The sequence below is a fragment of the Fusarium vanettenii genome (assembly GCF_000151355.1).
Source record: "Fusarium vanettenii 77-13-4 chromosome 9 genomic scaffold NECHAsca_6_chr9_2_0, whole genome shotgun sequence".
Lineage (NCBI taxonomy): Eukaryota > Fungi > Ascomycota > Sordariomycetes > Hypocreales > Nectriaceae > Fusarium > Fusarium vanettenii.
Window position 1 is genome coordinate 1504364 of NW_003315877.1, and position 13079 is coordinate 1517442.

The 13079-nt window shown below is 49.9% G+C and overlaps 5 protein-coding genes across 5 annotated transcripts; 2 read left to right on the plus strand and 3 right to left on the minus strand.

The window, feature by feature from the left end:
• Positions 1-237: 237 nt before the first annotated feature.
• NECHADRAFT_84977 (uncharacterized protein) lies at positions 238-3671 on the minus strand (the record flags this gene model as incomplete). Its single annotated transcript, XM_003050501.1, has 7 exons — positions 238-267; positions 315-2036; positions 2094-2282; positions 2347-2637; positions 2702-2761; positions 2842-3055; positions 3109-3671. The coding sequence occupies 7 exons, from the start codon at positions 3669-3671 to the stop codon at positions 238-240; spliced, it is 3069 nt and encodes a 1022-aa protein (XP_003050547.1).
• A 604-nt stretch (positions 3672-4275) lies between these two features.
• On the plus strand, positions 4276-8872 carry NECHADRAFT_84978 (uncharacterized protein; the record flags this gene model as incomplete). The annotated part of the gene is made up of 5 exons (XM_003050104.1): positions 4276-4793; positions 5214-7682; positions 7774-8352; positions 8402-8569; positions 8638-8872. 5 exons carry the CDS (start codon positions 4276-4278, stop codon positions 8870-8872), a joined length of 3969 nt encoding a protein of 1322 aa, XP_003050150.1.
• Positions 8873-9202: 330 nt separating this feature from the next.
• Positions 9203-10196, minus strand: NECHADRAFT_84979 (uncharacterized protein; the record flags this gene model as incomplete). Its single annotated transcript, XM_003050502.1, has 3 exons — positions 9203-9825; positions 9875-9946; positions 9995-10196. 3 exons carry the CDS (start codon positions 10194-10196, stop codon positions 9203-9205), a joined length of 897 nt encoding a protein of 298 aa, XP_003050548.1.
• Positions 10197-11070: 874 nt separating this feature from the next.
• On the plus strand, positions 11071-11812 carry NECHADRAFT_84980 (uncharacterized protein; the record flags this gene model as incomplete). The annotated part of the gene is made up of 3 exons (XM_003050105.1): positions 11071-11218; positions 11272-11648; positions 11699-11812. The coding sequence occupies 3 exons, from the start codon at positions 11071-11073 to the stop codon at positions 11810-11812; spliced, it is 639 nt and encodes a 212-aa protein (XP_003050151.1).
• A 322-nt stretch (positions 11813-12134) lies between these two features.
• NECHADRAFT_73879 (uncharacterized protein) lies at positions 12135-12937 on the minus strand (the record flags this gene model as incomplete). Its single annotated transcript, XM_003050503.1, has 2 exons — positions 12823-12937; positions 12135-12766 (listed from the first exon to the last, which is right to left on the minus strand). Coding segments are annotated over exons 1-2 (523 nt in total), but the record flags the coding sequence as incomplete, so codon positions are not given.
• Between the last annotated feature and the right edge of the window lie 142 nt (positions 12938-13079).

Sequence of the window (13079 nt, forward strand, 5' to 3'; positions counted from 1 at the left end):
CTAATTCTAGGTATGCTGCTGAGTTTTGGTACGTATGTCAACTTAGTACCTAGGTAGGTAATAATACCTGTTGGCTCATATGTGGACTGACAGTGAGCAATAACACCTCACGCTGTATTTTATCATCTTAAGTTCTTTCTTGCTTACAGACGTTTTATATAAATCTTATTATGCAGTCTGAGAGGGCTATTACGACTCCTTTAATCAAATTCTATCACTCTTCTCCCCTCCCTCATCTCATCCAAAGCCCGGCAGCGCCCTCGAAAGCTATCCAACTCGAGGGGTAGCTCAGGGTAAATACTCATCGATCTCACCATCTCGGACAAACTTCCGACAGCGTCTTCCAGCTGCTGTGCCAAAGGTTGCAGGCCATAGAATGCTTCCTCGTGTCTCAACGAAACTCTCAGCTCTCTAAACGTCCCAACACATTTGAGAACCAGTTGCTGATTTTGGCCACCGTTTCCGAGTTGAAGGTCAACGTCTTTGAGCTTTTTCTGGGTCCTTGCACATAGCAAAATGAACCCCTTTGTCTTGTCAGCAATGGAGTCGCTTTCCTGCATGAAAGGATTGTTGCTTGACTCCGTGTGCTTTCTCACTTCCATAGAAATAGTCTCTAGCCAGGAAATGACGTCTAGTGATAGACCCAGATCTCGTGGTGAGATTTCGAAACGGGAACAAATGTCTAAACAGTGGTTGACATGCGGGATGACATGCACATCTCCTTGTCGTTGATTGAGCTCGTAGAAAAGCTGCAAGAGGTCCCTGATTTGGTGTCTCCGGGCTTCATCACTAGGTAGCAGCTGCGCAAACTGCAAAACAAGTGGGTGAATGTCGAGCTTTTTAGATCTTCGTGGCCCGTTCGAAACAAAGAGCGAAACATCTCGAAGCTTCTCAAGCCATTTTGACACCACCAGATATTCCGATTGAAGAACTACGCCATGAGGCGAAACATCTGCCTGTGAGAGTAGTCCTTTCTTACTGGTCTTCAGAAAGGAATCTATGCAATCGTCGTCTGTGCGGAGATAGGGAAGCAGCTGTAGAAGCTTCACGGCGTTCTCCGAGCCCTCTTTCTGCTTCAGTAACTCGATGGAGCTATTGAAGACATCCCAAAGAGACCGATCAGTCCGGTCTCTTGCCACAAATTTGAAAAAGATTTTCCGCTCTTCCCCGGTCCCATTGTCGAGGATTCGAACAAACTCTTCTGTCGGATTGTCGAATGTTCCAAGATATTCCAAAAGAAAGGGAACCACGTTTTGTGCTGCGAGGGGATGACCTTGGATAGCTCTCGCCAAACTTTGAAAGTCTCGTCTATTGAAAAGCTGCGAATCCTCTGGCGACAAGTCGTGTATTGACTTTTGCAGGAGAAAGGCCGTGTCGTTGTCGGTCAAGGGCGCCAATCGAAGATCCTGGGACTCTCTTCCAGGCCCCTTGAGGTTCGAGTCTCTAGTCGACATGACTATATGCCATGCTGGATACTTGAGTGCGCTTTGAATGCTTGAAGCCCCGAATATCTCTGCGTCGTCTAAAATGAGAAGTGAATCCCTGTTAAAGTCCTTTCCCAGCCAGTCGACAAAGATTTGAATCCTTTCAGGCGTTTCAGTCCGTCGCCAACGCTCCCAGTTGACACTCGGGTTCTCGATCATATCAAATCCGATGCTGTGACAGACGGTGGAGAGGGCATCTTCCAGCTTCTTGGAGTTTTGAGCTCTGAGGAAGAAGATGTTTCGGCGGTATCTGTGCTTGGCCGCGAATCTCATGAGCAGCTCCGTCTTCCTACACCCTCTGTTAGCAAAAGAGACTAGTCCCGTAGGTAGTGTTGCGTACCCGATTCCTGCTATACCTTTGACGACCGTTAACTTCGGCCTTGTGGGAGGTTGAGTCACTGTCATCTCGAGCTTACTCATTTCTTCGTTCCGCCCGACCAACGGCGTTTGAAGCGTAAGTCGATACTGAATCTCATTCATCTCACTACCCTCCCACCAAAAATTCTTGTTTGGTGGGTATGCATGAGCAACAAAGCGTGGATGGCCAAACATCTATTGACTCTATCAGACCTAGTCATCCTTCGTCTTTGGTGCATCGGCTGATCTTACACGTCGTTCCTGTCCTTGTTCAGGTTCCAGCCTGCCGGTTAACTCTGAAAATACTTGGTTCAAAGCAGAGCTAACGGTAACGTAGGCCCCAAGTTTTGTGCTAAACTTGCAGACTGCGCTGTGATCCTGGTGTAGAAGCATGACGGCAGGGTTTTCGGGGTCCAAAGATGCCGAGGCTTGCGTGACAACCTGTCAGGAGTAAGCATGGGAATTAAAGAAAGAAAGAAGTAAGATAGATTTGAAATAAACTTACGTGTTGATGTGTGCCCTTTATGAGCTTCTTGCGACCTTCGGCAAAACATCGAAAGGGAGGTCGTGGGGTTAGCTTCAGAAACGCCTTCTTATCCCAGACAGAGGCAGGGTTGAATGACTGAAGATGCGAAACAACCTCTGGTCTAACGCCGGCCACTGTTCCGGCAGCTGCTACTATAAAGTCGCTCCAATCCGCCTTGGTAGTGCCAGTATGTGGGGTTGCAAGAAAAACCAGTCCACATTGTGACACAGTGATGCCCTTGATGTTGGATGTTGGAAGCTGTGACATGGCCTATGATGTCCCGTATCATTATATATCTCCAAGATGAGATCTTAAAAATTGGTATGTATCTTACCTTTCTAGCGACCAGGCCACCCAATGAGTGGCAGACAAAAAGTAGTGGGCGTGCTTGTTCCTGCAGGCCATGTTAACTCAATATGGTCAAAAGGCTGTCCAAGACTCATCGCAACTCGTTACCTCTTCACAGGCCCTTACTTCACTTAAGCAGTGAATCAGCGACTCTGCCCAGTTCTCCAGCCCCGCCACGGTGCCAGGATCTGTCAAGTCGGAATCATAGCCGAAAGTCATGATTCGGCTGTTGCTGAAGTACTCCGAAGAAGGAAGGTGGTCCCGGAGCCACAATATGCCCTTATCAGAAGCATTCCACGTATCCATGGCGTTCCCGCCGAGCCCGTGAACAGCACAGATGCTGTACAGCCCCTAACGTCAGCAGATGCGAACTCCAGGGAAGAGTCAACTTACTCCATATCCACTTTGGCCCTTTTGCTTCTCTGACTGCCTTCGGCTCTCTTATCTGCTCCTATTCTTCCTTTCCCTTCGTCATTTTCGATTCCTCCCTCATTCTCTTCCTCGGCCGCAGGTTCGTAGAGGACCGTAATTCCCTGGAAGTTGTTCGACAAGTCCCAGTCTTTCCACGGATAGCCAACATCATCCCTCCTTGCCCTCTCATGCCTCTCAAGGACTATCTCGGATGTCTTCTTGGATGAAAAGGCTATAGTCCCGACCTCAAGGCTATGTTGACTAGCAAACGAGGTACGAATACCGTCATCACTGCCTCTCACCAAGGGGGTACCATCATCCTGACCACTTGTGGAGGGCGAGACCGGCCGCGAAGGCTCCGCCGGTATTCCTAAGCTGCGTTTGCTGATCTTCCTCCAATGCTTAACCTTCAAAGAAGAGAAGATGGACTGTCTCTTGCAGTCTCCCGCTGCGGAGACGCTTCGTACGAAGTCGGCAAACTGCTCCTTGGTGGTATAGTCAGGAATAGAAGAGACTCTAAGGGCATATTTGCTCTCCAGTGGCATCACGTCGGCTGGTGTGAGAGGCAGGTCGGGTAAGCAGATAGGTAGAGGAGAGGATGGTCTGAGGAAGCCAGGTTTGAGCGAGGAAACCCCAGAGCCTTGTTTTGATGGTCACTAGCAAGAAGCAATGTGATCAGCTGAAAACCATCTAAGCCAATCATCTACGCGCCAAGGGTCAATCACCCCGACAATCTGCATCAGGCTCCCCGTTAGGTGCCGTGGTTCGCCATGTTCACAGCCTGCTTGGGATGCCTTGTTAGGACAGCTTATGCCAAAGATACTTAGAAAGTACGGGCATGATCTTGAGTCCATGCATTAATAATTTAGAGATCATTGTTTGAAAATTGATTAAATAGTACACGTGTTCTATCCAAGGCCTGGTTAATTTTTGTAACGTTTTTATGATGTTGTATATCCCTTGTTACCTCTTCCTTACGTGTAGATGTAATGTAGTAACATGCCAAATTTGTTAGCGCTGTGCTCTATCCTTAGCAAGCCCGTCAACAACAGGAGTCCTTCATGCAGCTGGGAGCGGGGCAGATAATGGCCAAATGTTTCAACCGTACCCGACTCATCTTGCTTTCTCCCCATCTTCTCAATCGCTTCCATGGACGAAAGCGAGAAACCGAGTGGCATGGATCAGCTGCATCAGCTTCTTCTCAGCTTTCAGTGCCAGCGAGTCCCTTTCGACTTGATCAGCCGAGCCTCCGAGCCAAAGTTATCATGGTCTGCAACTGGTGAAATCGAGCAGATACAGCCCCACGAAGGGGGAGTGCCGCAATGGCTGCTTGACCTCCGGGAAGCACACCAGTGGCCTTTCGACCATGATGACGATGTCGCCGACCCGGAACACGACGGTCTACGCCTTGTCAACGACTGCGGCGTCTGGTATTTCGAGGTACAGCCAACCGACAGTTCGGAAGTGGACGAGTACGAGCAGAGCCAGGAAGCATACGCCTCGCAATGCGTCTGCATTTTCAATCACGCATACCCCTGTCGAAACACAGAAGTCCTCGGCGAAGAAATTGCTGCTCGTCTGATGCCCCTTGCAAAAGTATTTCTACTACCTTTGCTCGCTTCCGTCTCTGAAAATGACATTCAGGATTGGCTCCTGCCTAAAGAGAGGTAAGCAGCGCTCTTCAGATGAACCCCAACCTCGACACGGGAAGAGATAGTCGACACACTGGCTTGACTGTGAAATCATATAACTACCTATGTCCAAAGGCTTGGCAATTATCAGAACTCGGATGGGCCTTTACGCTCTCTCAGCTCTATTTTATCCAAGAATAGGATCATAGTCAAAGGGCACTTACTAATTCTCCCGTTATTTTCTTTTGCTCTTGTAGCACTACACAGCTCAGCATTTACTACTCATCCCCTGAATTCGATCCTAACAACCAGAGAAAGTAGCCAAGCCAGTGTTCTAACTTAGGCTATCTATTAGTGAGGTGTCTATAGCAGCTAACGAGCTATTAGAACAGTTCCATTCGCAGTTAGTCTCTTTGACTGTTTGCTACAAGTACTCAACTTCCTGGGGCCTCATAGTCCTTTGTACCCGGCAAGCTTCCCTCGAAAGATGGTCAATGCTATCGACACACCAACAACTCAAGGCTCTGTAGCGCAAGACCGTGGAGTCGAACCTTGCCTCACAGTTGTCCTTGAACTGATTGAGATTATATCTTCCTCTTCGCTAGACGCCTTCGAAAGACTCGCCTCGAACATCGCTTGCGGCGATCTTGATGAGAGGTCCAACGCGTGGTCCGGCCTCACACTTATGGTACTTCTGTCCAGTCAGACAGCGGAGAGGCCACGTCCAAAGGCCCTTTCAAATTTCATTGCCAAGGCAGCTGCCTCTTGGTATCCAAAATCGACAACAAGCCCATCCCCTATGGAATACCTCCTTGCCATCGAATTGCTTCCACGCGCTCAACTCCGGACCATCTCACTTCCAGAATCCCTTAGAGTGAATACAGAGCTTAACGTTCTCCGGGGGCTTCTTCTTTCCAGGATTCAATACTACGACGAAGCTTCCAGGGTCTTGTATGATGCTATGCCGGCTGCCATCTCTCACTGGGGCATTGCGTCTTTCCAAGTTGGGATTGTTGCCGCCGAGAGTGCCAATTGTTACAACATGCTACGAAAGGAGGATGTTGCCAACACAATAGCGACTCGATGCCTTGCTGCGAGAAGCACCCCCGAGCTCATCGGCCGGCAAGATTGGTTTTATCTAAGTCTCTATCTCGTAGATTCTCTCATTGGAAGTGGGAAATACGGAGAGGCAAAATCAATTCTTGAACACCTCATTAGCCAACGGCCGATTACTCCTGCAATCCACATGATGGGTTGCTTGCGTCTCTCCAAGATTCGCCGACGAGTCTCGGCAGAAAGTGGAACCATTGAATTTTACCACTTCTTACGTGAAGGACTTGGCCTATTGGGTCAAGTACCCAGTGCTCTTCGAGAAGAGTATTTGGAGGAAGCAGCCTGTAGTCTTTCGGCGGCAGTGGCAACAACACAGGGGAGTCTTGAGGCACAAGAAACCCTGATAGATGATATCAACGCCCTTATAGGCCAGGCAGGTCTAAGGGAAAGTCCGGCACAAAAACGATATGCGCAAGCACAACTTGAGTTCAAGCAACGCACCCTTCGACAAGAGGACAGCATTGTATCAGGATTTGGCATCCCTCGGGTGGACTCAATTACACTAGCCGATGATGCGGCCGGCCGCGCGCTCACAACATCCTCATCTATCATTGATGGCACCACAACATGCATTGCGACCGAAAAAGTCTTCTCTATTCCGTACGGGAGAATTGAGTCTTTTATCACGAGACCGGAGGTGCAGAAGAGGATTGATCTTCTTAACATTGACTGTGACGACCACATGCATGTGTACTGTATCCACGGAGAGGCGGGCATTGGCAAAACGGCCTTCGTTACCGATTTAGTACAGACACTTCCATTCTCTTGTCCTGCCGTTATCTGGATTCAGGATGGCCCATTGGATGAAATCTGCGACAACCTTCGGAAATGCGCTATGCAACTCGAGCTACAGGCCGTCGGATCGTCAACACCAGTCTGCCAAGATCAAGCCCTGGAGCAATTGTTCAAATGGTTTCAAGATCCAAAAACACTTGCTTCAGATAAGCCATGGTTGCTCGTGTTTGACGGCATTGAAAATGAACAAGTCCTTGATCAGATTTGGCCACACGGAGGTAGGTTTGGTAACGTCATTGTTACCACTCGAAAAGGGCCTTCGTTACCGATTACGTCTGACATTAGATTCATCAAAATGGAACAACTGGACCTAACAAAGGCAACGCAATTGGCATCTTATTACCTTCCCAACTCTGAAATCCTACGGCGGACCTCGGGAATTTCTCCAAGAACTTACAAGACAAAAGACCTTCATTCATTGGTGAATTTGCTTGACTGTCACCCAGCTGCTATCAAACCAGCGGCATCACTCATCTCACGAGATGGCATGTCTATACGGGATTTCATTTCCGCATTTAAACAGGTCCAAGCATCTTACTTAAGCTTGCCAGCCATGAACGAGATTCGTCGACAACCGAACCATAGCCTTCCCCTCATCACAATCTGGCTCAGTCAATCCCACGAGAGTGACCATTTGATGAATGTCATCTCTCTTCTCTCTGGCCTTGAGATTGAAGAAAGGTTTCTATGGCCCAATGATGAACTCATCAAAACTAACGACTATCCTCGAACCGTCGAGGATTTTGAGATGATGATGGACCAGCTGCTCGAGTCGACCTTGATCTGGAGAAGTCGGGGGCATACTCTCTGCACTTCCACAACTGTGCAAGCTATTCTTAGGGGGCGCATGAATTCGAAATCATTCAGTGATGCCTACTGCAGAGCCCTTCTCTTGCTTCATCACTCATGGCCCTGCAAGTTTGAGGCCCTTCTCTGGACTGACTCCTCCCTTTCAACTCACACGACGTGTTCTGACCTATGGCCCCACGTTTTCAGCCTCACTGAGCTGCTCCATCTGTATTCTTCATCACCATGGCGTTTTTTCGAGATCGTCGAGATACTTGAGGCTATTTTAAACATATCATGGTGCGTACTCAACTCCTCAGAGCTTAGCTCAACGCTCCTTCAACTCCGACATGCCAATGTTAACCAACCCCAGCTGCGCCATCATGTGCAATGACTATCATAATGCCAATTTATTTCTTGGCCTGGCTATCGACAACCTCGACGAGAGTGTCTTAGAACAAGGCGTTTCAGGCCGGATTTCTCTCAAGTTGGCCCGACAGCGGTGCATACTCAGCCATCACCGAGGGCGACTCGCTTATCGCCAAAGGTTACACCAAGAAGCTAAAGCTCACTTTAGACGCTCTTTTGTCATAGCTGTTCAAGAACTTCAGCCCGGATCGGAAGACTACTGGGTCATTCAAGCCACTGCTCACCAGGGACTTGGTGATGTCCATCGGAAAACAGACGATTTTGAGGCTGCCATAGTCTCCTATGAGATGAGCATCAAAGCCCTCATACATGTCGAAGAAAAGTATAGGCGACATCTTTCAGCGGCAAGGATACGCCTGGGGCTCTCGCTGCTGTTGAATGAGCAGCCTGAAGCCGCAGAGAGCGTGCTGGAACAAGCCCGTCCACCAAGTTCCGCTGCAAGCGTACATGGTGACATGCCAAATCTCTCGAGGTATGAATGCTACTCCAGGCAAATAATGTAATGAATTTAACAAATATAGAAATCTACCCTTGTTTCTTGGGCTTGCCATTGCCAAGTTGGTCCAAAACAAGGCAGAGGAGAGTCTTCAACTGGCTTTGGAATGTCAAAGTAACAGTCCACCCCCCTTCGTCTTCCATCTCGTCATGTCTATTAGCTATGGGCATCTGTCCAAGTTCGGCCCTGCCCTGTAAGTAACGCTAAGATGAAAGTCGAGAACATGGATGATGAAGTTACCTACTGACAATTGCCATCCAGGGAACACTTGGATCGAGCCAGAATGGCTTTTGGTTCAAGCGGTACTTTCTCCGCAGAATTAGGTCTTCTAAGACAGCAAAAACATGCGTTTAACTTGATGCGCCAAGGGACCTGGGGAAGCTTGGAGTTGCAGACATTTTTGGGGGGATGGGGTCACTTTTTCGATGAGCCGGGGTTTCTCAACATGCATTTTTTTGCTACACATGTAATATCTTATCTCTCGCGCAATCTGTAGATGCATTCAGAGGGCATCACCAAATATCTCCTTTAAATCACAACGAGCTCTTCTTCAAGGTCAAGTCAATATAGATCGATCATGGACTTGGATTAACATTCCCGTGTTTGTTTTATAGTTCAGGACTTAGGTGCTCTGTTGCCCGACTTCGAGAGTGCTGGTCAGCTGGACTATCCCTCACATGTTAGAGGCACTGTAATTTGACGTCGATGTTTTATTGCGCGGTCTTTAATAAAGAAGCCAGAAGCAAAAACGGCTTCAAAGTGATTTCCGTCAATTCATATCCGCATAACTCCAACGTCAACCCTCTCCCAACATCCTACCCCCCATCTAGGACAGATCATCCATCCTCACATCCCCAGTCGACTGCGAGGTCTTTGGAGGCTGATTCTCCCAGCTGACCCCTCTGGCAGACTGATGCTGTCTCAACGCAGCCTGTTGTCTGGACTTGCGCCTGTAGAGGAAGAAGGCGGCGGCAGCGATGAGGGCAACACCAGCGACAGCGCCAATGACGATACCGGCGATGGCACCACCCGACAGACCAGAACTACCGCTCTTCTTATCGGAAGATCCACTCTCAGATCCCGAGGACTCATTGTTTTCATTATCATCATCGTCGTTGTCGTTGTCGTCGTCTTCATCATCGTCATCGTCATGGTGAGGATCACCATCCTTGTCCGTATCGTAGTCCTCCTCAGGCTTGGTAGCATTAAAGCACGGAATATACTCATCAAAGTCCAACAGCTCAACAAAGGTAATGTCTGCGCAAGCGTAAAAGGTCTGGTTGTGGGGCGTGTCGAAGGCGGCAGTGTACTTGATCTGTAGGGTCGCGTTGTCGCCGGCGCTGACGGAGCTGGGAGGATCGGGCACCGACATGCAGGTGTGGCCCGGATCGATCGACTTGAACTCTTTGGGGTCGATGAGTGTGGTAAAGTCTGCGTTGGACTCGGGATCTATATATTGTTAGAGGAGTGACCGTGTGATGGTAGTGAAGGTGCGTACTTTGTTCGAACGAGATGCTCAACTCCATGCTGAACGACTCGTTCTGTCCCACGAGCGCAACCTTTCCCTTCTCTACTTCATGTCAATAATAGAACCACAAAGTCTTCAAGCGAAACATACGCATAGGAAACTCGCTCCTGTTTCCCGGGTTGGCCACCGAGCCGCAGGGCGCCGTGTTGTCCATGGCGGCAGACCACACTCTATCAGCCGGCCACATAAAAGCGGCGGGGCCCATCTCATCAGTATCGCCCATATCGGTAGCAGCATAGGCCGAAGCGGCCATAAAGGCCAGGCCGCTAAACACTGTCTTGAAAGACCACATGTTGGGTGCGAGCAGATGGAGGATGGAGAGGGTACAGTCCAACACTCGCGATGGTGGCACCCGAGCAGTTCGGCCTTAATATACCAATCCCATCGCTATCCGCCAAGTCCCATGTGGCACTGGCACTCTATCTGCTTCGGTACTGTCACAATTCGACACTCGCATATCCCACTCATGCAGAGTCACCGACCCGACTCTCAAACCGGCCATCCCGCAGGTTACCCCTCCCGCCGAGCCCGCTATCAAGAGCGTTGGACAATTAGAATGGCTGGATTTGTCTGCTGTTGCAAATTTTTTAGCGCATCGGCTGCACTCTAAAGGAACTATTGTTGCAGCCTCTACGCAGACGACATGGGCCTTGTGTGGATTGAGTTATTATCAGATGATCAGATAAGATTCCCACCAGTATCTAATCAGATCAGCCACCACCCCTCCATTGGCCAATCCCCTCCTCCATCACCACACTTTCATCCACCAGCCAAGGATCCAAGGTCTCTGGGCGTGCATAAGTTCAGAGCCATGATAGCAGGGATACGAGGTCGAAAAGAGCTGCCGTTTTTGACAGTATGAGTCAAGCTCGTTGGGACTGGCAGAGCAGGCGGGGCTGGGACTTGCCATGATATGCAGTGTGCTGTAATCATGGGGAGATGGAGGATCCAGTCCCTGGCTCGTGTAGCTCGGTTCCAACAACGTTTCTGGATTCCGATAGGCTCATGTTTGTTTGGCGAGTTCTTTTAACCGTCTTGGGCTTTCTCGCATGACAAGGTGGAGGCTATAAGTAAGCTGCTCTCGCCAGTCGCCAACATCTCCATGTAAAGCATCCTCCTCAATTGACTCTATTCGACGTCTTCAACACTCTCATGCTGTATTCAAGATGCAATTGACTTACACAGCCGTCATTCTTGGCTCCCTGGCCTCTCTGGCCTCAGCTACTGTCAAGCGCGAGCTCCCTTTCCCAGACTCTGTCCCTCTGCACAAGCGACAGCCTTCTGGTCCTGAGTACCAGTGCCATGCAAACTGCGGTATGTTCAAGTCGCATGGGTTCTGATTGAAACCAACTGACATTCTACCCCAGGCTACACCATTCTGAACGCCGACGAGGAAGGCTACTGCGACAGCGACGAGTGGAAGAAGCTCCTCGCCGATTGCCTTAAGTGCGCCAACCAGTATGACATGTGGGGAGACTATGGCAACGGCGTCACTGGTGCTGCCAAGGCTTGTGGTATTGATGCTGTGCCTGAGGGTGCTGCCAGTGGCTCTGCTACAGGTTCTTCTGCTGTCGCCGCTACGACCGTTGTCACATCCGTGACCAGCGCAGCAGCGACTTCTGCTGAAGTGACCTCCGCGGAGGAGACCACGGCTGCTGCTGAGACCACTTCTGCCGCCGCCGCTTCATCAACCGCTGCTGAGACTGCTGCCACCACTGCCGAGAGCTCTGCTGATGCCAACACGGTAAGAGTCTGTCCCTTGACAAGACGATTGACAGAAGCTAACTGTGTTAGACTCCCGGCGCCGCTCCCACGACTACCGAAAATGACAACTCTGCTTCCAACCTTGCGCTCTCTGGTGTTCTGGCTGTAGGCGCCGCTCTTGTTGCCGCAGCCGGCCTTCTGTAAACGAACAGAAACGCGATAACGACCCTGTTACGAGCCAGAACAGCCAAGATGAGATGAATATAGTAATAATATGCCAAGTTCGATGCCCAAAACTGCATTGAAACGAATCGGTTCCACGTTGTTATGACCTCTGTGAACTTCCTCTGGATGGCTTCCACCCCAGGTCTTACTGGACAGTCATCAGCGACTTCGATCTCCGAATGATATCGCTGCGTCCAACGACTTGCCAGATCAGATCAAGATGCGATGAAAGAAGATCACCTTGCACACAATGAGATGATGCACTCAGGCCAAAATGTATGCCATCATGAAACATGTGGCAAGATGGTTATTGATATAACACGACGCTTCTGGTACGCTGGATAAAGCTCTTGTAAGCAAAGAAAACACCCAAGATACGCCCATTCATAAATCTTCGTCAATGCCCGTAAGCATGCATCGTCTACCTCAGAGCCATGCCCCCAAACGCCCGGTCCAACTCGGCACCCTGATCATCAGCAGGAGGCTGTCCAATTGGCCCTTGAGGCTGTTGAGGCTCAGGCAAACTCTGCTGTTGCTGCACCGGCGTGCTTCTCTCTGGCTCGAGGATGTGCATCTCGCTGTCCAGCCAGCCGGGCGCGACTCTCCGCTTCTCAGCGAGCTCGCGCGCCTGGATCCTCTCATTGAACTCCCTCAACTCCCTTTCAGCTTCCTCTTGCATCTTGGACACGTGCGCTTGAAGTGCGCGACAGGATGCGATAATGTCTTCGGGATGCGCGGCATGGCCAGAGCCTGATACAACGTACTTGGGCCTCGGTTGGTCTGAGGGGTTGTCGGATGCAGCCTCGATACCCAATGATGAGGGGGGAATATTCGAAGGCATGGTCTTGTAATTGTATGATAGTGTCGTCGCAGTCGGGAGTGATACAAAGGGAGAAACTGTTAGAGGAACCTGCTCCAGCAGGGGATGAGAGCCTGATGCCGCGTTAGCCAGTCCATGATGCATACGTCGAGGCAGCAACTCGACTTACGGTTATTGTTATGCATGATCTTGCGTATCCGAGGTCCTGTCCTCGAGCGTCCTTCAGAAATTCCTTGTAAATCCTGATCGGAAATGAGAATCATTTGGTGGTTCCACAAGTTCAGTCGTACACCATTTAAATCGAGGACGATAATCGCGTTGAATGCTGAGCTGAGGTTTAAGTAAGAGTGATCGGCGCGCGCCGAGGCTCGTCACCGACTGACGCAACGCGATAAGCTAATCCTTATCGATAGGATCTGATAAGCT